The 23,893-nt window shown below is 40.8% G+C and overlaps 1 protein-coding gene across 1 annotated transcript in view; it reads right to left on the bottom strand.

Annotated features, from left to right (window-relative positions):
• The window catches only part of NELL2 (neural EGFL like 2), a 218,221-nt gene that overhangs the window by 97,155 nt on the left and 97,173 nt on the right, over positions 1-23,893 (bottom strand). Inside the window, exons 10-12 of the mRNA XM_067564164.1 lie at positions 19,057-19,148; positions 10,531-10,633; positions 6,943-7,071 (exon numbers count right to left, since the gene is read on the bottom strand). Of these exons, the coding sequence (XP_067420265.1) occupies positions 6,943-7,071; positions 10,531-10,633; positions 19,057-19,148 (324 nt within the window). The remainder of the gene's footprint in view (positions 1-6,942; positions 7,072-10,530; positions 10,634-19,056; positions 19,149-23,893) is intronic.

Below are 23,893 nucleotides of genomic sequence, written 5' to 3'. Positions count from 1 at the left end.
TCTGTGAACACAAACATTGCTTGCCATCATTTAATGTCCTACTTTGCAAATCATATCTGCTTATTATTTAATATCTTATTAATTTATACAATAGGGATACATGATAAAACAATTATATATTGTTATCTATCAAACACGACAGCATTGTAGAAATCTTTCCTTATGCATAAAATAAGTAATCTGATGTATCTGCATACTGAGAATAGAAAGGGCAGTTATACATGATTAATTAATGAATTACACCAATCAGCGCACCTTGCTGAAATGACAGTTAAAGATATTTTTTGACACTGTATTAGGATAGAAAATCTTAAAATTTGAATTACAAATTTAGCAATTTTTAAAATGTGATAATATTTCTTGGCACTTCCTAACTATGAGCTACAGAAACTTAACAATAAATACAGGCAAATAGCCAAGGGAAAAAAAAATGGAGAACAGAAAAGAGGATAGAGGATTTTTATATATAATCTATAAAATATACCAGACTATGCCAAGGCAGATATAATAAAATATTAATTGTGCTTCATCTGTTCTAACACTCCTTTGTCTGTATACTATCTACATAATCCAGTATTACTTCAATGGATCTCGGATCTGGGAGAGGACCCATATATGGGAGTCGGCTTGAAACAACTAGCCATTAGATCGGGCAGGGCCTTGTTTTATTTACAATAAAATAAAATAAAATATGATTTACAACTAAAGTACCCAGCACACTTTCAGAAGCTATAAAATGTACTACTACTGCCTAGTCTGTAGGTATTGTTGATGCTATCTCAGATCAGTCTGAATTATTTCCAGTCTCCCAAACAATGCCACTCTTCTAGTTAAAGAATGCTATAATATACATGTACATGAATGTATATAATAACAACTATCACAGTTTTACGTATTTTATGTGGGGGTCTTAATTTTGACTTCCCCATTGGTTTAACACTTGTGGCACTTAACTGGCACTTGTCATCTTTTCAGCTCTTGGAGACCCAGCCATTGCATGTCAATGACTTTAGAACTACTGTAATACACTGGGATTTTCAAAGAACCTAAGGGGATTAGGCATTCAACTTCTATTGAATGCCAGCAGGGTACAGGCACCTAAATCCATCAGGCATCTTTGAAAATCCTAGTCCCATAATTGATAATTGGGAACAAACAGAGGTATGGTCAATTGTTGTTATGTTTCAGATTTAGGTAGTTTATATGGGAAATAGGCCCTTCTTCATTTAGAACTTTGATAGAGCCTACACAAGTCTTTATTTCTCCAGTGAAGGGAAGTTCTTCCATTGAAGGCAGTGGTCCCCAAACTTTTTGGGTCCGTGCCCTTACCCAGTCCATGAACGCCTCAAGAGCGAAGGGCTGGAGCTGTGGCCCAGGCTGGCAGTGAGGCCGCAGTCAGGAGTGTGGCAGGGACCAGGGCCAGGAGCGAGACCAGCAGCGCAGCCAGGGCTGGGGCCAGGTGTGTGACCAAGGCCAGGAGTAGGGTTAGGAGCTGGGGGGTCAAGGCAGGGGCAGAGCGGAGCTGGGTGGTGCTTCCTCCCCCCCCATGTGGGGGCTGGCTCCGGCCCTGGCATGCTCTCCCCCAAACATTCTTCCGCACCCCTTAGGAGGGCACATCCCATAGTTTGGTGACCAGTGATTTCAGGTATTAGCATGCCTCATGAACGTCAGTGACTTGAGACTTTATAAGTTTCCAGTGGCCTCCATTCACATAAATAGTCACATTTTTTTCACTCTAACAACGGCAATGTCAGCCAAGGTTGGAGAGAGATGATAAAGGTCAGTCTGAAAATCCTTCATGCAAAAGCAATTAAAATCAAATACCATAGGTCTGATTCTGCAACTCACACCCGCACAAGCTGGCTCATCATTAAAGTGAATGAGACTATTCGTTTGCGCTTCAAGTGACCAGAGCTTTTAGGTGCAATACTTAAGTCTGAGTCAATGAGACAACTCACATGCTTACAGCTAGGAACATACTCCAGTGCCTTGCTGGACTGCAGCCTCAAAGAAGAGCAGGATTTGGCCCAGCATTTGTAAGACACATTGCCATATTAAGATTAGCCCAATAATTCCCAGCATCATAATGATGAAAATAAGATGGCATTTATTGCCTTTGTTCAGAAAAATAAATGCACCTTCCTTTGTTTATGTTTAATTACTTTTTAATATAGATTTTGAAATCATGTTCTGCCTTCCTGGAAAAAAAGCCTTTCAACTTGATTAGTTTTCCAGCCCAACCTCACAAGGTAATCACTCAAATGCTGCCAGCTAATGGAGATGGAAATCTCAACTTCTTAGTTACAAGCAATTTCAATGCAGCATCCCCCTTACAAAATGGAATTTATGTAACCAAATCTCCTGGGTGCAACTGAAGATTGACAATCTTTATATTTCAGAGCGCCTACAAGTACTCAGTTCCACCTACCTTTCCTGTGGAGTGTAATACTTAATGTCAATGCAACTATGCGTGGTAGCAGGCACCACAATCTTTAATGATGACTTGCAGTACTAAATGTGATATATTTAGATACATGATTCTTATAGACTATTCAAATGTCTCAATTTGATTTTAATGGAAACATTTTATCACAGAGTTAAAAAAAAGTGCTTGCTTTTTTTCCAATCAGTTGATAGTTGAATACAAAAGAAAGATCTGAAATTCAATCTGACCATTTTTGGCTATTTAATGGGGCAATCCTGTACACCCCGACTGATTCAAGCACAGAGCTCATCAGAGCTGGTCAGAATTTTCTGTATTGATATTTTTCAATTAAATTTTTTGTCAGAAAAAAAAAAAGATGAAAAAATTGATGAAATTTTTGCCAAAATTTCTCTTCCTGCTTCTCTACCAGCTCTTGGGCTTTCAGTGGGAATTTGCAATTTCATACAGCTCTGAATGCATGCTAAATTTATTTATTCAGATTCTTCTCAGTCTTCGCTATACAGACTGGTTTTTGTATACTTCGCACTGATAGCATGTTGAAGCACATATAAATATGTTACAGGTATTCTATGGCAATCAGATTTCTTCTTTTTGTCTTCTGCAGAATTCCCCTAGTCATGCCACAATCCTTAGAAGCCTGTTCCTATAACTAGTTAGCATTCCAGAAATAATTAATGTTAATTACTATGTTTCACAAAAATTAATTTCTCTTTTATTTGGCTCGTCAGTAGTTAAGAAAGACGATTAATAGCATTAGATTACACATCCAAAGTTAAAATGAGGAAATGTGTTTTTTACAATATGCTTACATTTTATGCCTTATACCCAGAATAGAAATGAAATGTAGTAACCGTTGCTTAAACTTTATGCCAGAATGACAATGGAGAACACTAAAATGTGAGAATACTGATGATGGTGGTAAAGTAGAAGACCTGATTGAGGATCCAGAGAATTAGCAGATCATAATTTCGTTCAATGGCCTATGTGAAATTATTAAGCTGTCTCGCTTTCATTCTAGTTTCCGTTAACAGATCACATTCACAAACCCACATTACAAAATCATTGCTACTGCTGGCACTAATTGGCAGGCTTACTGGCATTCTCACCAGACAGAAAGAAGATTCAAGGACTTCAACGGACTTAGGTATTAAACAACACCACTCCTAAGGCCAGTCTACAGTGGAAAAAATTGCCCTATCCCTGTCAATGGGTGTCAGCAACAGTTGCGGCTGAATCAGTGCCAAACATGGTTTAGCTGTAAATGTGGACAATGGCAGTGTTCAGACTCGTTTCAGAAACTGAGGCCAGGTCTACACGTACCTGGAAATTCAGCGGCAGTCGACAGGAGTTACGCAAGCTACACAGAGTAGCTTGTGTAACTCCCATCGACTTTGTAACTCCTCTTTTACGTGGCATCTTCACTGCGCTGCACCAACTGAAAATGCGTTCCCATCGACGCAATGCGACGCCACTTGAGGGGGTGGTTTTACTGCGTCAACTTCCAGATCGATTGAACGGGTCTTCACTGACCGCTCAATCGATCCAGTTAGATAGATCTGACGGCGGCGAATTTGCTGCTGTCAGTGAAGACATACCCTGAGGTTGAAACCTGGACAGAATTACACAGGAATAACTATGATCAGAAAACGTCCCTTAATATCTGGAATCAGGAGACTGTTTTCATTTAAGCCTATGTATTAATATTAAATGACCCAAAACTTGGCTAATGCAGAGTTAAGATTGCCAGTGATGCCTCGTGCCCTTCCAGAATGTGAAGAACAACTAAATTTAAACCACTGAAAACCAGGAAATATAAAGTTAAGACTCACACCACTCCAGCAACCTCATCTCTGCCACCTCCCACTCCAGAGACAAACCTTTCAGCCACACACCTAAGATCTGTCTCTCTCACCAACAGAAGTTGGTCCAATAAAAGTTATTCAGTGCACAAAATGGGACAAAGCAGCAATAGGAGGATCCATTCTGTCTGCATCCTGTCCAGACCGTGAGCTACATGTGAAATAATGTTGCTGGGGCAGTGCATGCACAGTGCTATAGAACATTGAGAATTTTTAGCATGTAGTATAAGACAAGCTGAATTATTAAAACAAAAACAAAAACCCACACACAGAAAATGGTAACTGTGAACAGTTTATAACTCATCTAGACCAGAATGGATTTACATGAGGCCATCTGAAAAAGGCACATCCCTGAGTTCAGAACTATCTTCCTGCCAAATTTCAAAATCCTTCTGCAAACCATGGAAGTGCTAGAACTCATTTTTTAAAAGTTGCATACCGTATTTTTTATAGTGGAATGCATTAGACAACTTTAATATAGGACTTGCTGCTTCTCTTACCCTGTGATAAACTGAGACAATAGAACATATAGGAAAGAACTCTGGAGTACAAACAAAAAGAGAGGAACATGTAAGTGGAAACTTTTGAGATGAAGGAATGTATCTGGAGTCTACTAGTAACCTTTAATGTTAACTGATTTTATGTGGGCCTATAAATAGAAGAATAAACCCCAAAGAGACCAGGGCATATTTAATGTTAATATCTGCTTTATAAAAACAAATACATACACAGTAAAAACTGCAGTTGGTAGGAAATTGAGAATCACTAAAACTACAAAGCATTATAGAAATAATTTGGATTGGACCAGCACCTATGTCGACTGTTACTGGCTTTCAGATGCCGTTCCACAATGCCCCACGCTGACAATGCAATCAATACAAGCGCTCCTGGTGAGGACGTGCACTCCTGACTCAAGGAGCTAAGTGTGCACAGACACACAAGCAATTTAATAACTGAAGTGGCTGTATGCCAAAATAAGTTAGGTTGACATAATTTTGTAGTGTAGACATGACCTAAATAATCAGCACGTGTTATTCATTGTACCAACCTTTGTGGGTTTTCTGAAGGCACACAGGCAGATTAATCAGTGTGAAGAAATGCTTATAAATGAATTTTCAGAAACAGATATTCATGCGAAGAAACCCTCCAAAAACCGCTTTCACGAACAGCTACAACTCCAATTCAACTCAATAGAAGCTGCATCCACTTACAGTAGGATGCTTTTGGCCCTAGGTATGAAAATCTGTTGTTTCCTCGTCCAAGCCATTTCACTAAAGGGATCATGGATAAGATTCTCATTTTTCACACATTGTGTGAGGGGCAACTTCTAAATACAACAGGCTCTAACCAGACTGTGGTTTTGGGAGATCCACAGAGATCAGGGATTCCTTCATTCCCTTATAGGCTGTGGAGTAGCAGTAGAGCAACTCTGAAACCATTATTAAAACTTCAGGCCTACAGTATTCCCCAAAGCTTCTGCACTGCCCTTTCACCTGGGAAATAGCTGGTGGATCCGTATAGTTGCAGATACATGACCTCAATCCCTATCTAACCTCCAAAGACTCGGTGCTGTGTCCCAGTATCATTCCCTACCTACATAAAAAAATCTATATAGGTTGACCTGCAGCTAAATCTCTGCAAGGCCATGGAGAGAGGTGTAGGACTTGTACCTGGATGACTTAAAGGTCTACTCAAGACAATAGATCACAAAATACTGTGCTAGGCTTAACTAAACATTGAACAGAGATCTCAGTGAAATAGAACTAATTGTACAGTCCAATCCTGCAGATTCTTATGCACATGATTAACTTTACGTTACATGACTTTACTTTAAAGTCAATGGGACTACTCTTGAATAAAATTACATTCATTAGCATTTGCAGAGTTGGGCCAAAGGAATCAACCCCAAAGTCCTTACAACTTGAGGACCCTAATTCTACAAACACTTACGCCTTACCCATGTGAGTGGTCCCACTGAAAGCCACTTAAGTTGTATATTTGTAGAATCAGGGCCTTCATGAGAAAGGCAAAGATGGATGGTGTGAGAGAGGGAGGCAACATTAAAGTAGTTTGCTTGTCTGGTGGTATTTGGCACATATCTTGCTACAGCTGTGATGTTAAAATGTGAACTATAGAAACTGCCTCTCTCTGGTAAGTGAAGCATTGGTTTTACACCAGTGGGACTGTTAAAATAGTAAGTTTTTACTCAATGTGAGTAAAGGTATTACAATCTGTCCCCACTGTACTTACTATATTGAGGGGAGAGGGGGGGCGAGACTAGAGGAAAAATAAAGTACTAACTAAAAGCTAGATTGAAACGTGTACCAATTAAAAGCTATTCTAACGTGTGACTTTTAGGTTATCTGAATAATTGATTAATAAAAAAAGAACAGACTTTGCAGTAAAAGTATTGCTTCAAATTCAAGAATTTAGCCATATTAATTTATAATTTTGAAACAGATCAGTTTTATTTTTTAAAATCTTAATTTGAGATAATTATTTTAGCTGATTAATATGCTGTAAATTAAATTCACTGCATTTAATAGGCCCATCACTTTGCAAACTTGTGAATTAATGCATTCTTCATGCAATAATCCACAGTAATCTATACAACTGAGCACCTTGACAAGGGATTACCTTCACAGTAGGCATTGTCCTCTCGAAGGGCTCTGAAACCATCTCGGCAGCTACAGACAGCCCTGTCCTCTAGGTTTCTGCAGACAGAATGCTCCATGCAGTTATGTCCTTCAGAACAGAAGTTATGGCCTGTATGAAAACAAAAGTGATTGATTGTTAAAAGTAGGTTTCGAAGGATTAGATTTTTATTCAGTAAACATCGATTTCATCATACATACCCATACTGTAAACATCAGTAAACATCGATTTCATCATACACACCCACACTGATTAAAAAATATTTCCAACAATAATCATTAAAATTTACAGGCAGGCAAAATAAGAAAAATGCATTTTGAGAATTTAAGAGTCCCACCTTAATGCATAGAAAATGTGTTGTAATGCCCGAGATAGTGGAGCTAGAGCAGAGCGTTGCTTAAGTAGCTTTAAATTTTTTTAATCTGGATGTCTACTGTAATTAAATAATTGTTGTCTGACACACACACACCCATAATTTCACACAACTGCAAAAATTTATAATCAACAGAACTAACAAAATGCTTAAAAATAAACATCTACGTTATCTGCCAAATTATTAAAAAAAAAAAAAAAAAAGTCAAGTTCTCAAGCCTAGTTAAAAAGAATCCAAAGATAAGAAAACATCTTCTCTATTGAATACATTCCAGTCTTTTCTCAGCTAGGCTACAGAATCCTATTCAGTAAACTACTGTTCTTAGGAGACACGCAGTTTACCTTGATATTAGGAGTGCAGCATCTCAGGGGAGTAGTACAGGCTACAGAGCCTGTTATCTCCTGGTCTCCCGTTCAATTCCAGGTCAGTGTTGAAAAGAAGCTATTATCATCTGATGTCTGTGACATCTGTGTGTCTATTTAAATCTCTTTACCTTCTTTTTGCCAACGGTTGATTTTTACAAGATCTTCTTAAACTTTTTTCTTCATTTTTCTTGTTAAAGTTGGACTTTAAAGAAGTTGCTGAGTAACTCAGCAGCCCATTTATTAATGGAATTATTTTTCTCCAAGCACTTCTTGTTCCCCAAGTATATTTGTAAAACCCATTCATATTCCCTGAAAGCTTTGGCTAATGTTATTTTGCCTTTTTGTTGCCCTTATCTTTTCCCTTCAAGCCCTAACTGACTGAGTATTCTTGAATGAGTACCTCCTCTTTTCTATTTCAATGATGTTTCCTTTTTAATCTTACTGTTAGCAGCTCTTCCTGAAGCCATACTGGCTCCTTGTTCCTTGCATTCCCCATTTTTAGAGGGATTACTTTTTTTGGCCCTTCTTCTTTTATGTATATTTTTAATAAAAGTCTCTAGCCTTCTCCCAGACTAGTGGATTTTAAATTAGTTTTCCCACTTGCTCATTAGATTTCTTAATTCCCCAAATTCGCTTTCCTGAAAACCAACCCCATTGTATTACTATAGCTGGTAAGTCTGTTCTTTACTGTGATGAATTCAAACAGGTTATGGGTAATTTTAAGTTTCCATATAATTTTCACACACTATATCAATATTTTGTGCAGTTGGGCTGCACCACCTTTTCATCTTCTTTATTATTATTATTATTGTCAGTGATTTAATTGCTCTAGACTTTTTATTTTTAAATTCAGCATTAGGATTACCCAAACAGTAATCCTTCACTATTCTTTTTACAGTTCCTGCTTCCTTGCATAAGGCTTCTGTAGTACAATGAACAGAACTGGTCAGGTTTCAGGAAGGACTTAGTTTGGTGTGACATGAGCAGTTGAGTACTGCAAGCTAGGGGTAGGCTGTCACCAGGCAAACCCAGACCTGTCAGCATGTAGCAAAGACCTATATGCATGCTCAATAAAGATACTTCCCTACAACTCCACTTGCCTGCTGCATCATTTCTTGCTAATGAAACAGCCTCCATCTTCTTCAATTTTACAGTAAATTTTATGTTAGCATGTAAAATAGAAAAAAATTAGAATCTACTTGGCAGGCATAGTCAGGGACATGGAGGTTGTTACTGTTTTGGCCTGTGTGGGGGGAAGGTGTCTCCACATCCATGAGCCCAGTCTGAAAGAGTAACAGACAGGCAGACCAAGATTGGAGGGGCAAAATCAACAGTACAGGCAGAGAGTACTTTGAACTGCTGATGTGATTAGGATACTAAATATGTGGACCTATTATGGTAACTGAAGCATAATTTTTATTTTATTTTAAGTACTATAGTAATAATCGCCACCCCACCCCACCTCTTGGTTTGCTCCAGTAGTATACATGCATTTAGCAACTTTCCATTAATTTTATTTTTTGAACTACCACACTGCTATTACGTAAAACAGGAAATTCAGAGCAAAAATCCCCACATTTTAAATAACAGTAAGAGCCATTCATTGCTCTCAGAACATCTCATAACTCCCACTGATATTGATGGAGTGCTGTGCACATCAAAACCAGTATTTGGCCCTGAAGCTGACAAATGCCACCCTAATCTTTTTTTTTTTTTTTTTGGTCGTCTTTTTCACAGAAGCCTGAAATAAGGACAAAGTATCAGCCTTTAGTTTTGGGTTTCCTGGCTTTTATCAGTTTGTATCAGAACATTTGCATTACAGAATTGTAAAAGTACAATTTTCCACTGATCCATAACTCTACTTAGACTACAAATTAACTTAGGAGAATATGTACTGCTCACTTTTATCAACCTCTGGTTTTAAGAATAAGATTCATAACTGATAAGAGACAAGTCTAGGATTTAGGATTGAACATGTTCAGAAACAAAACTACATCTTCCATTTATTAGATGTATTGAGCTTTTTCCTAAGCTCAATGTGTGCAGATTTTTTTAAAGCTACTGAACATTTTACTGTAAATTTTTACCAGGAAAAAAGAATCCCTTTTGACTGTGACAGACCTCAAGACCTTAGCACACTTTTGTTAAGTTCTTTTCTTCCATTTTAGTCTTCTCTCTCTTCTGGATGTCATTAATCATATCCTTTGTGTCTGCGTAGCAGACGACTTGCATGTCTCCAATATTCCCCAAATCAATGTATATCTAAGCCAAACCAAAGAGTGTGACGGCTTGTTCCATGCCAGGACTCAGTTTATCGCAGTTTAAGTATTGGAGAAATAGGAACAGACTTTCTGCTTTGAATATGCACCTGCTCACAGCTGGGAGAGTACAAATACTACCTTAGATTAGAACACTAGGGCAGAGAGCCCTGGGCAGTTCCTTATATCTCTGTCCTTGCATTGAAAGTCGAGGGACATTCCAACTGTTTGATCTATGTGTAAAAATTTGAGAAGTACAGTACAATATAATTCCCAAAGCTTTTGCTTCTATACAGAAGAGGCCAAAAATGTTGTGGAACACTGAGATTTCTCCAATCTCAGGGCCATTAGAGAGTGCGTGTGTGTTTCTCTTTTGTATAAAATATGAGTGCTGCCAGCTCCATTCAACACCTCAAACAAATTTTCAGACTCCTTGATGTATGCATTATCTATTCAGTTTTACAGGCCTCCACAATGATGAAAAAGATGTTTTACTCCAAAAGTATAAAAAAATTCATAAATGATAAATACTGCACATTACACTGAGCATGTGCAGATCTTGCTATTTTCTTACCTTTACAAACTTTGCAGCAACTGTGAGACAAGGAGATTTGTTGAGAATCTGGGCAGTTCAAGGTTGGACAATCCGATTTTGTAGTGCGCTGCATTTTGTGGTCCTGTTAAATTAAGGTAATTATTCAATACTGTAGATAATAAATGCAGCTGAATAATGACTTTATTTTATTTATGTATTTATATGTTTAGCAAACAGAGAAGAAAAGGTGCTTATCTCAAACTCCAGGTACCTCTGATAATCTGAAATCACAACAAAACCTAACAAAACCAGCAGGCACCTCCACAATATAGCAGAAACCAAACCTGCTTAGTAAATGAAAAATAAAGAAACACCCCTTATCCTTCCCCAAAATTATCCTCACACAGCTTCCTTGTCCTCAAAAGCTCCTCCAAAAATCATGTCTAGAAAGTCAACAAATTAGTTCTCTTACAGACTGCAGGGGGGGGGTTCAAGGACAGGGGGACTGCACAGGTAAGCCCTGCTAGCAGCATCCTTTCTTTTACTTTAAGGGAGCCGAGTACTCTGTCTGATCTCAACTGAGGCTGTATGGCCCAAGGGAGAGGCAGTGGTATCTCATGAGAAGAGAAACAGTTTCTCAACTAAAACAACAAGAGTCCTGTAGCACCTTAAAGACTAACAAATGTCTGAGGGCATAAGCTTAACCACATCAGCCACACCATCAGGAGCTCATTCACCTGACATCTACTAATGTAATATATGCCATCATGTGCCAGCAATGCTCCTCTGCCATGTACATTGGCCAAACCGGACTATCAAAACGCAAAAGAATAAATAGACAAAAATCAGACATAAAAAATAGTAACATCCATAAGCAGTAGGAGAGCACTTCAATCTCCCAGGACACTCTGTAGCTGACTTGAAAGTTGCAAACTTCAACAAAAAAACTTCAGAAACAGACCTCAGCGAGAAAGTGCAGAGTGGAACTCATATGCAAACTTGACACAATCAGACTGGATCTGAATAGGGACTTGGAATGGTTATCTCATTACAAGAAGTAATTGTCACTGTTCACACATTCTCACCTTCTAATCAATGGTTGTGAATAGGCCTCATCTACCCTAACTGTATTGACTTTGTTAGCACTTGTCCTCCCCATTGTTATGTTTCTCACCCTTGGATGTACATATATATATATACCCCCTATCTGTGGTTTCCACTTCATGCATCTGACAAAGTGGGTTGCAGCCCATGAAAGCTTATGCCCGCAGATATTTGTTAGTCTTTAAGGTGCTACAGGACTCTTGTTGTTTTTGCTGTATACAAACTAACACAATTACCCCTCTGGAGTTTCTTAACTAGGTGCCAGGTCATTTAGGACTTCAAAGGTCAAAACCATCACTCTAAACCCCACCTGTAAATCCACAGGCAGACAGCGGAGATCATAGAGAATAAGTGTAATACACTCATGGTAAGATACCCTGTTTAACACTGTGCTCCAGCTCTAGTTTCCAAATGGCCCCAAGTAGAGTGCATTGCAATGATGTAGTCTTGGAGTGACAAAGGCAGAAATCATGGCAGCACACCACCTTCCTGAAAAGCCCCAGAGTCTTTTGAAATTCAGAAATGTTCTTAGAATCTTAGAGTTCTATGTGTGGAAAGTGCCTAGCACATTGCATATACCACTATATATTATTATTATTATATAATTGGTGTTTAAAATAATTTTCTCAGGACAAAAAATGAGGATGAGACATGATATCCAGAACAGTAAACATCGGAAACCACTGCTCAGTTTTCACTGACTGATCTTCCCAGATTCCATGACACACAACCAAAACAAAACCTGAACCCATACCAAACCACACCAGACCTTGAACTATACTGCATGCCACACAAAACACTCAAAAACCACCTGTAATTTACATAATTTTTTTAATGTGGGTGCTGAGGCTTGGCCATTACAACAAAAAACGGTTACTAAATTTCCGTAACTGTTGTTCACAGAGGTGTGTTGCTCATTTTCATTCCATATTACGTGTGTGCATGCCATTGTGCACGGCTGTCAGAGACTTTTTCCCTTAGCAGTATCTGTAGGGCTAGCTCTGGCACCCTCTGGAGCCCCACGCTCATGTAGCAGTATCTGAGACACCACCAGCCCTGCGCCCCCTCAGTTCCTTCTTGCCATCAATTCCGATGGTGGGGATGGAATGGACATGAGCAACACATCTCGAAGGATAAGAGTTACGGCAGGTTAGTAAGTGTTTTTTATTCTTTGAGTGCTTGCTCGTGTCGAGTCCATATTAGGCGACTCACAAGCGGTATCCCTGGAGGTGGGCTCAGAGTTCATGGATGTGTTGCTTGCAATACTGCTCTACCGAAGCTGGCATTGTCCTGGCCCTGCTGGGTGACTGCGTAATGGGACGCGAAAGTACGAATCAAAGACCATGTGGCAGCTCTGCAGATGTCTTGGATCGGCACCTGTGCCAGGAAGGCTGCTGATGAGACTTGAGCCCTGGTTGAGTGAGCTGTTACAATTGCCTGTAACAAGCTCACACTTTTGCTTGTTATTAACAGAACTTGATGGAGATCCTCTGGGATGAGACTGGCAGACCTTTCATCCTTTCTGCCACTGTAACAAACAACTGCATCGATCTTCGGAAGGGTTCAGTCCTTTCAGTGTAAAAGGCCAAGGCCATTTTAACATCTAGGGCGTGCAACCTATGCTCCTCACTGGATCTGTGCGGTTTGGGGAAGAACATAGGCAGGAATATATCCTGATTATTATGGAATTGTGATACCACCTTTGGTAAGAAGGCTGGATGGGGTCACAGCTGGATTTTGTCTTTGTAAAACACTGTATAAGGCGTTCCGAGGTGAGATCTGATCTTGGAAACCCTTCGTGCTGAGGTGATCGCTGCCACCAGAAAGGAAGCCTTCCAAGAAAGGAGTACCAGACAGCAGAATGCTACTGGCTCAAAGGGACAGGGGCTGTGAGTCTTGAAAGGACTAGATTCAGGTCCCAGGGAGGAATAGGATCTCTGACTTGTGGGTAAAGTCTCCCCAGGCCTTTTAAGAACTGGATTGTCATGTCATGGGAGAAAACTGATCTCTCCTGGACCGGAGGATGGAAGGCCAAAACAGCTACCGGGTGAATCTTAAGTGATGAAAGGGCTAGGCCCTGAGGCTTGAGATGTAACAGGTAGTCCAATATGGACTGTATTGAGGTGTGGTAAGGAGGAAGGTTCCAGTCCCAGATCCAAAAGGAAAACCTCTTCCATTTGCCCATGAGAACCTGCTGAACTTGTGCTGCGCAAGCCTGCTCCTCTACATTCAGCCATGTAGCAGCCATGCTGTCAGGTCCCCAGAGGGATACTAGGTCCAGAGGCAACAGATGACCGTGGTCCTGGGACAGAAAGTCTGGCCAAAGTGGCAGTTCCAGCAAGGTTGCTGTTGAGAGCTCCCACAGGGTGCCAAAACAGTGCTGTCATGGCCACACCACAGCTATCAGTATCATGTTCGCCTTGTCCCACTTAATCTTCAACAGGACACTGTGGACCAGTGGTACTGGTAGGAAGGCATACAGTCCCTGCCCAAGAGAGCAGGAAGGCATTGGACAGAGAGCCTCTGGCAAGCCCAGGGATGGAGCAGAACTGGTGACAGTTTCTGTTGTGTGTGGATGCAAACAGATCCACTTGGGGAGTCCCACACCTTTGGAAAATCATGCTGCCAACCTCTGGTGGAGTGACCACTTGTGATGAGATGAAACAGACCTACTGAGGAAGACCACCAGTGCATTCCTGGTGCCTGGGAGATATGAAACTCTGATGTGGATTACGTTCTACTCCCAGAAGTCCCATAAGCGGATGGCCTCTTGGCACAGGGGTGATGACCAAGTACTGCCTTGCTTGTTGATGTAAAACATTGTGGCGGTATTGTCCATCAGAATTTGTACTACCTTGCCATCCAGGTAGGGAAGGAATGCCTGAAAAACCAGCATACTACCCTGAGTTCCCTTATATTTATGTGTAGGGAGCGATCTTCCTGCATCCAGAGTTCCTGTGTGATGAGTTGCTAGTGAGAAGGGTCCCTGAAGGATAGGGAGTGAGAGTGGGAAGAAGGTACTGAAGAAAACTGCAGGATGTAACCATCTGATATGGTGTTGAAAACCTAACAGTCCGCTGTAATTTGGGACCATGCAGAAAGGAAGGGGAGCAGTTGGTTCAAAAATAAACAGGGGGGATGGATCCTGAGGTCAGACTGGGATGCTGTCCTTGTCTGCACTCTCAAAATGCCTGCTGCAGGCCACCCTGATGGTGCAAAGGCCCAGATTGGGCAGCAGAAGAGAAAGCAGTGGGATGGCAGCACTTAAACCCCTTCATCTCTGTCCCTTCTCTTATAGGCTCCTTGCCACGGCTGACACGAATATCTAGGTGGTGGCTGTGGTGGCCGGAACTGTCTCAGACGCTGTGATGTATATAGGCCAAGGAATCGAAGAGTGGCCCTGGAGTCTTTCAGGCCGTGAACCCTGGTATCAGCCTACTCCAAAAGTAGGGTGTTCCCCTCGAATGGAAGGTCTTGCACCTCCTGAGACAATCCCGAGGACTGCAGCCAGGAACACCGTTGCATGGATAGCGCCAAAGCCACTGAACTGGCTGCAGAATTGGCAGCTCTAGCCATCGTCTTGCCCTCCTCCAAGATAGACGCAAATGCCTACCTGGTGTCCTGTGGCAAAGAGTCCTTGAATTTGGCTACAGAGTCCCAAATGTTATAATTGTATCTCCCAGCAATACCTACTGGTTGGAGATTCTGAGTTAAAGATTAGCTGTGAAATAAATCTTTTTTCCAAACAAGTCCAGCTTCTTAGTGTCCTTATTCTGAGGTGTCAAACTCGCCCATCCATGTCTGTCCTGCTCGTTCGCTGCAGCCACAACCAGGGATGCAGGGGGTGGGTGAGAGAACAGGTATTCATATCCCTTGGCCAGAAGATAATATTTCTTCTCGGCCCTTTTGGATGTTGGCGGCAGGGAGAAGGAGGTCTGCCAAAGGGCTTTGACAACCTTCATCACCCCTTCATGCACCAGAAATGCAACTTTAGCCGGTGCTGCAGCCACCAGGATGTCGAAGAGGCTCTTTGTAGGCTCTGTGAGCTCCTCAGCATTCAACCCAGGTTGGATGCAATCCTATTAAGGAATTGTTGACGAGCCAGAAAATCGGCTGGCGGTATTGGGGGAGCCAGGCCAGCCACTGCCTTAGTGACAGGATTCCCCTGAACAGTGCTTCATTGGAGGGGAGTGGCAAGATGGTAGCATGCGACAAGCTGTTGGGCCACATGGTGCCAGGGATCCGGTGACCGGTGACATGCTACCAGTGACCAGTGCCGCGAGGGCGATGACTGTACCAGGGAGACCGAGACCAGTGATACGTAGCCAATGAGTCCCTCCTTCAGATCAGAGACTGGGAGCATGGTGCTGAGGACCGGGTTCAAGACAGCAGAGACCTTCGATGTAGCGTTGGAAATCTTGGCCGAGGTGGTGTGGACTGCTGCCGAGATGGGGAATGGTGTCAGTCAACAGACCACTGCGGTGGCCCCATGGCGGGTTTGCCTCTGGAGATGGGTGCCTTTACAAGGTCTGGTGCCAAGGGTAAGGCCAGCAGAGTGAGAGGCACTGGGAGGGCCACCAAGTCCCTGGCTGCTTGAAAGGCCTCCAGAGTCAAGGGCACCGATTGGTGAAGAGGCCTCCTTCTGCTCTCAGGAGTCAGGGTTGGCTCCCTCAAAGGGCCTTCAGCCCTGGGAGGAGAGGCTGGCACTAACTGCTTCTGGGCAGGTGACTGGCCCAACCTGGATCCTTTTCCTGCCTTCTTATCTCTCTTTGGCATGGGGGACCGGCCTCAATCAGTGCACTGTTTCTTTCGCCACTTCTTCGGCACTGGCAAAGGCAACAGGTGCCAAGAAGGACTCAGTGCCAGTGGGGAACTCGACACTGATGCTGAAGTGCTCAGCATCGAGTCTGAGCAGGACGGTTCTGTAGCTGGTCTGAGTGCCGCCTCCATTAACAGGGCTTTCAGGCGAATGCCCTTGCAAATCTTGTACTTATTCTTCACGTGTGTTTCCCCTAAACACTTTAAACAACTGTTGTGAGGGTCATTAAGCAGGCAGGGCTTGTGGCAAACAAAACAGTTTGATGCCTGGGGACCGGAGCATGCCCTGGCGCTGGGCAAATGTCCCCGGCAGGACCGCTATCTCTAACTTACTCACTAACTTACACATGAACAATTATTTACAAGAACTATCAACAACTATCTATGAAAGAACCACTAGGCACTTGTGAATGCAAGAGAGAAAGCCGTCCCAACAACTGTCACAGGCGGAAAGAAGGAACTGAGGGGGCGCAGAGCCAGCGGCACCTCATATACCATTGCGGGCGCCAGAGCCAGCCCTACGAATACCACTAAGGCAAAAAATCTCTGAGAGCTGTGCACAAGGGCATGCACACGCCTAACATGGAATCAACATGAGCAAACACTCAAAGAATCTGGTCTATTACTAAACGTGACTGAAATGTTGCAAAGTTTCTGTTTGTCTGGTTTTTTCAGATGTGAATAGGAAAGTATGTGCTTGTAATAGATGGAACTGCAGCAACCAAGAAAAAAAGAAAAGTGATTTTCCATGTTTATGCACAACAAAATCTAGAAGGAGAAATTCCCTAAACTGTCCTGATAACATCACCACTGGCCTACAAGCAGAATCAGTACCTGTGCCATCACTCACAAGTCTCTCTTGAGCAGAGGTCATTAACCCTATTCTATTGTGCTTAGAAATATGTGGGTAATAAAATAGCATCTGCCCATGAATCCCCATTTTATCTGCACATCTGAAAGTATGTGGATTTGCTGCTTCAAAATGTCATTCCCACTGTTGCTTTCTTGAAAGCAATAAGTTCTTGAGGTTCAGAATTTTTATCACCAAAGTTGCCATATGATACTTCTAGCAGCGCAGTGAGAGACAAGTAAGGTGGATGGTCAAATACATAACCCCTACCAATAGGCATGTAGAGTCAAGCCAGCTGTGCTCACTATGTTCACCAACATGGCCTCATAATTTCTAAACATAATAAATACAAGGCTGTACCACACAGGCTTTGATGATGAATTGTTATTCATATACAGATTGATCAATAGGGATCAGTGTTGAAAATAACAATTCACAGCCCTTCTAACTGTAGGGTGGATTAAACTATATTTCCAGAATTACTTCAGTGCTTATTTCTCTAGTGGCTGGTTTCTCCTCCTCCTCTTCCCTCCTTGTTCCTTACTCAAGTTGATTTCAGTGTGACTAATCAGTGAAATAAGGTACTACTCACAATGACTAAGGCCAGCAGCATGTATCCCTTGGTCTACAGACCTAATTTCTAAAACACATTTCTTGACAAATTATAATCACAGTCCATAAAGATACAGTAAAGTGGCCCAGAAGGCAGCTCTGGCACAATATCCTATTGGCACAGGTGAGAGTGAGGTCCAAGGGCACAAGCACTCTTTCCAATACAGAGGGGGAAAAAGGGTCTGGTAGAGCCAAGGGAAGCACCAACCTAGGCACTGAGGCTGAAGTATAATCTGCCACATTTACCTTACATCCACAGCCTTAAAGGGCTGGAACTCGGAGATTTTGCTCCTGTTCTGTTTGACAGCACAGGTTCTTCCAACTCAGATCTGATGGAATGTATATTCTCTTGCATGTGGCAGTTGCATTCTATCTGATACAACATTACAATTAGCAAACAGGTCTTGCCTCTCTTTTCCCCCACTAGACATGCACACACAATTCAGCTCCACACTGAATCATGCATTTCTCTAGCCGACAGCAAGTTCCACACCTAGGAAAGCAGAGTGGCATTCCACAGCAGTATCCTTCTGTGAACTTTCCACACATAGAAGCACACTGTAGCATTTTGCCCTTAAATTGCATTTCGGCTCTGAAAAGTGACTGTGTTAAAATGATATTGTGAGGCTCAATGTTTAGTGTCTCTCTGACTCAATATCCAATGTGCTCTATTTACAAGTAGAATGATCAATTACCACACTGCCACCCCTACCAGAGATTTGACAGTCAAGTGGCATTCTTTCCTTCTCATACATCATTGTCAACAAGAAATATCATGCGTGTGTGGGCCAAATTCTGTCTCATTTACACTTGTTTAACCCCCTTGTTACTGAGCACATAATCTGGAGAAAATAGGGATGCACAAGTATAAAGGAAAGCATAATGTGGCCTGCAGGATATTTCTTACTGATGATGATGTATGAGAAATAAAGAAAGAACCCAGCTAACTGTAAAATCCCAGGTTGAATTTGCAGGGTTAGCAATTAGAAAAAATATTTAATTGAAAATTTGATGTCAAATTCAGCTAGACACAGTAAACTTGGAAACCTCTTGGTGCCCTTTTAAAAGTCGCTTTTCACAATCGATACATACATATTTTCATGTTTTTATTTATCAGGACTTAATAACACATTTTGAACAGATGTATTGAAAGAAAAATGTCCCATTAATGGCATTCTTACCTTGCACTCAAAAAGAACACAATCCCCTGAATTTGAATACACAGTTTCTCTCTGGCCTTCGAAATAGGTTCTGCCTTCAAACATGCACATCGCTTTAGGATAAAACAAAACAAAGAATTGGGTAGGAAAGTTTTCAGTACTCTGGCTATAAAATTGGCTCATTTTCTTAAAGCTAAGCATATTTCAAAATTAAGTGATCTATTCAACAAGTATACTCCATTCCAGGCCACAGGGATTTGGACAAGGGCAAAAAAAAAACAAAAAACAAAAACCTGAAGAGGCGAGCCAAGAGAGGAGGAGGCCTCAAAAGCTAAGGAGAAGGTGTCAAGGAAAAACAGAATATGGGAAGCTTTAGAGAGAGTTTAGAGGACAAAATAGAAGGCTGCAAGTTTTAGCTAAGAAAAAATCACTTTTGTGGTATTAAAATCTCAAGTTTGATGTTGGATTAACATACATATATGAGAAAATTCACAGCTGTGTAACTGATCCATCTAACACCTGGATATGTGAAATATACTAAAGAAAAGGTGACTGCCCTTTGTATGTTTAAGTACATTAATGTAAATTAGAAAATTAGAAAATAATGTCATTGTAAAGGTTTTCTAAATATTTTTGATTTATAGACAAAATGCACTTTATCACAGAAGACTGAAAATTGAAATCTCTTCATTTAAACTTTTTTGTTGAGTTACCAAATTTCAAATAACTGGCTCCTATGTACTTTCTTTTCTGTTGAAATACAGCAGTTAGAAATCTCAAAGAACTAATAGAAATGCATAAGAAGTTTCCAAAGAATGTGTCAATGATTACATGTAATATCTGTAAAAGGCTGCTGAAGACTGTTTAATGTATGTGTCCATTTGTATTGACTATACATTTTTAATTTAACTTTCACGCTAGGAAATATGATTTTCAGTGTTAATTAAGGATAATATGGAATTGAAAATTCATCACATCAATTTCTAACATTTTCTTTTGTGTTAATAATAGCCAAGGGAATATTTATTTTAGGATAATAATTTGATATAACATAGAATTGCAAAAAATTGTACCATTATTGAGCCATCACATGTCTGAATGACAATGACTGTCAAGGAAACATAGCCAAAGAAATACGCTCCAATGCCTAATGTTCATATTCAGAGTATGTAGGAGGTTCATTTTCAGCACAGTACACAAGGCATTAGCTGCAAAAAATTCCTCCCATTGAAATTAGTGGCGGCTGCACATCTAATGTCTCACTCACCACATTCAAAACGAACATCTATTATAGATTTCCTTTGAAATCTGATAAATACTAAAAGTTTTACTTGTAACATTTATTTCCTCCATTTCCCACAATGGTTAAAACACAAAAGGTACAAGGAGACTTCATGAGCTCACATAAACCTCTGACTGCTAGAAACTGGGATTGGACAACACAGGATGAATCACTCGATAAATTGCCTGTTCTGTTTCACTCCCTCTGAAGCACCTGGCACTGGCCACTGTCAGAAAACAAGATACTGGGCTACATGGACCATTAGTCTGACCCAGTATGGCCATTCATATGTTCTTAAGTCTAGAGCTGAAGGAATGCCTGTAGAGCTAGTTATATTCCCTTTCCTCTCACCTTAATGACCCATAAGAGGGAAAGATAAGGATCAGATGAGAGAAAGAGGGGATTTGGGGCATAAGGGAATGAGTAAGAAAAAGGGGTTCTGTGCACAGTGGCGGGTTTTGCTGGATGAAATGGTTGACCTGCAAGGTTCTTTGGTAATTGGGGGTGCTTGGTGAGTTGTCACATGAAATGTTGAGGTGCAAAAGGTTCCACAATATTTGGACAATTCCCTTCAGTGAGAACATACACCTGAGGAGGAAGACGGTAAGGAAGTTCTTGTGCAGAGCACCAGCACCTAGATTCCTGTTTCCCTCTTCCAAGCTAATCCAGCCAACTGGGCTTTCACAGCAACAACTCACATGCATTTTTGGAGGTACTAGTTCCACTGGCTCAGCTCCATTTTGTCAAGGCTAATCTCAGACACATTGGTGACTATGTTAGTTTGCCATTGAACTGCCCTTTCTCTCCCAGTCCCTCCACAAAGGCTTCCATCACCTCCCCTTTCTTCCTCCTATCAATCCTCCTCTTCCTCTATCCTTAGGCCAGTCACACAGGAACCCAGAAGAGGAAGCAGGACTCCTGGTGAGTCAGGAGAGACACAATACAGCAAATTCTTGCCAGTATGTCATCCTACTGCACGAAACTCCAAAGGCTTTTCCCCATGAGTGAGCACTGTCTACACTCAGGAAGATGTGATGGTACAAGACTTCCCACTCACCTCAGAAGGCACTTGGAACTACTTATCTGTCAACACAAGACACAGCATGTTTTTCCTGTCTCCTGCCAGCAGCTGTCACAAGATTGTAGGTGTCCCGTGATGATGGGGACTTTGTATTTCTATTTATCTTAGGAAGTCCAAGAACATGAACATCTGGATCATAATTCTGTAACTGCAGGTCCTGTGAAGATTTAATTTCTACCTAGCTAAACACTTCCCACAAGGAGGTGAGTTATTAGATTGACGTTGGTAACTCTGGTGGATCATAACATATTTCAGCTTCTTAACTCCTCCTATTCACAGGGACTATTGTATCACAGTCAATAAATGACTTGATGGCTGATTGTTCTGGGACTTGATAGCTATTGTCTATGTGGGATTACATCTGTGATGGAATTACACCAGAGATTAATTTGTCCCACTATTCACAGCATCAACCTCCTCCTCTCCGCACCAACTCCTCATGCCACTACCTAAAACAAAACAATTACTTCAAACAGAGCTTTCCAAAAAGGGAGAAGAGCAGGGAGTCTATGAAGTCTATTAGGGATTCAGCTAATATCCATCTTTTTTTTTTTTCACAGGAGGTGCTCAGATATGGTGGCAGGCAGCAGTACAAAACCCTAAAATGTATAGATAATTATTAGTTAAGTGTATCTATACTAAAATACCTAGTAGCTATTGCTACTTCACACAGGCATAGTAACAATAAAAAAATTGCTCCTTATGAGAATTTAATGTAGTACAGTAATATGGCAGCTACACTCATTTCAGTGTACCTCTTTCTAGGAGAAGTGCTTGCATATGTTCCTAATCTCTTATTGGTTAATTAGACACAGCAGCTCCATTCTAATCATTCCTCACTTCTGTTGTATTATATTCAGTATGTTATCGATAGCTTGTTGTCAAGCCATCATCTGTCCTCCATAATACCTTCTTCTTCCAACTCACTTAAAGTGATTCTAGATTTCAAGTTAGAAAATTTGTTGCTCGCTCTTATAGTTAATGACTGTTGAATAACAGTGGAAGTGTAGGCTTCAGCAACTTCAGCAGAGAAAATCTGATTTGAAATTTCCTAATGATCAGAAATTGAATACTATTTATATCTCGCTCCTGACTGGTTGTGGAAAGTAGGAGAGACTTTCTTCATTATTTTGAAAATGCAAAATGGTTGATCCAGAGTATTTTTATGATCACCTATAAGTATCTGCAATGTGAGCCACCTCTGATCATGCTAATAGGCTGTTTAGTCACCACTGGTGATGAGTCAATCTAAAATAATACAGATATCATTACACAAATGTTTCTTATATTTTCATGGTCCTTGCCTACTATGGGGAAATTATATAATTTACTTTGCTCACTTGTTCCTAAAGGAAACCCTCCTAAGCCATTTCCTTACCTCGAAATGTAAGGCTCTTCTAAGTACTCTTTATGTCATGTTTTACAAATCAAAAAGCAATTACATTGTTATCTGTAAAGGAGATGCTTGCAGAAAAGTCAACTGGGCTGGCAGCATCGAAAGTACTGTTGGAGCCAGCACAGCGGAGACAGATGGATCTGACAGATGAGGTAAAGCTTTTACATTAGACAGCAGGACAGACAGTTTGGAAGAGAGAGTTAGCAACTATATGAAGCCAGTTTGGAGATCACATGTAGTAAAGTGAATGTGTGGCTGCCTGTAGTTAAACAAAGACCCAGGCTATCAGTGTTAGAAGAGTGGTAGCTAAAAGTACCCGACTTATCAGAGATAAATATAGGCAGCAAGATGCAGAGGCAGATCCCATTCCAGAAGGAGAGTGAATCTATCTACAGTACTTATATAGCACCAATCATCATATTATTTATGTGCCACAGGTTCCCAATGAAAATCCAAAAAGGAAAAAAATTTGCATTCAAAACTAGTTCACAGGGGAAAAAAATATTGGCTTTGGGGGGTATTTTATTTAACTAAAAAAAAGTAGAAAATGTTAACCAAAATGAAAATTTTCTGTAGACATTTTTATTTTAGCCAAAAAGCTTTTTTTTGTCAAAACAAAAGTTATGACAAAACATATTCTAATCATTGCTTGTACAATTACTCCAACAGGGTCTCTCACAAATAAATACTATTCAACATGAGCAAGAGTGGCCTGTAAAGATCAAAATGCTTAAGGAAACTATCATAGCCTCATATTCCATTATCTTAGATTGCAAGTTCCTAATATTTGTTGTTCTTAGGTTAACCTCTTCTGGGTTCTGTATAGTACCAAGAATACTGTCAGCATTCAACGAATAATAAATATAAATCAACAAAATTATATACACTCCTCACATCTGTTGAGAAGGCAGCACTAGCTCATTAAAGTTCCTTTTGTAGAAGAAAACACTATCTTTACATTGGGAATTTGGAGAAAGCATTTGATATAATCTTTTCTGCACAAACATTAGATTGTTATCATCTACATGGCACTATAATGTGGGTTGAAAATCTCATCCAGAAGATTGGATATTGACAGACATGCATAACTCTGATTGAC

The sequence above is a fragment of the Emydura macquarii genome, unplaced genomic scaffold (genome assembly GCF_026122565.2).
Source record: "Emydura macquarii macquarii isolate MOO-44397 ecotype Brisbane River unplaced genomic scaffold, CSIRO-AGI_Emac_v2 contig_2636, whole genome shotgun sequence".
NCBI classification, from domain to species: domain Eukaryota; kingdom Metazoa; phylum Chordata; order Testudines; family Chelidae; genus Emydura; species Emydura macquarii.
Note: the sequence above shows the minus strand (reverse complement) of the source record. Positions and strands in the feature narration are given on the sequence as shown.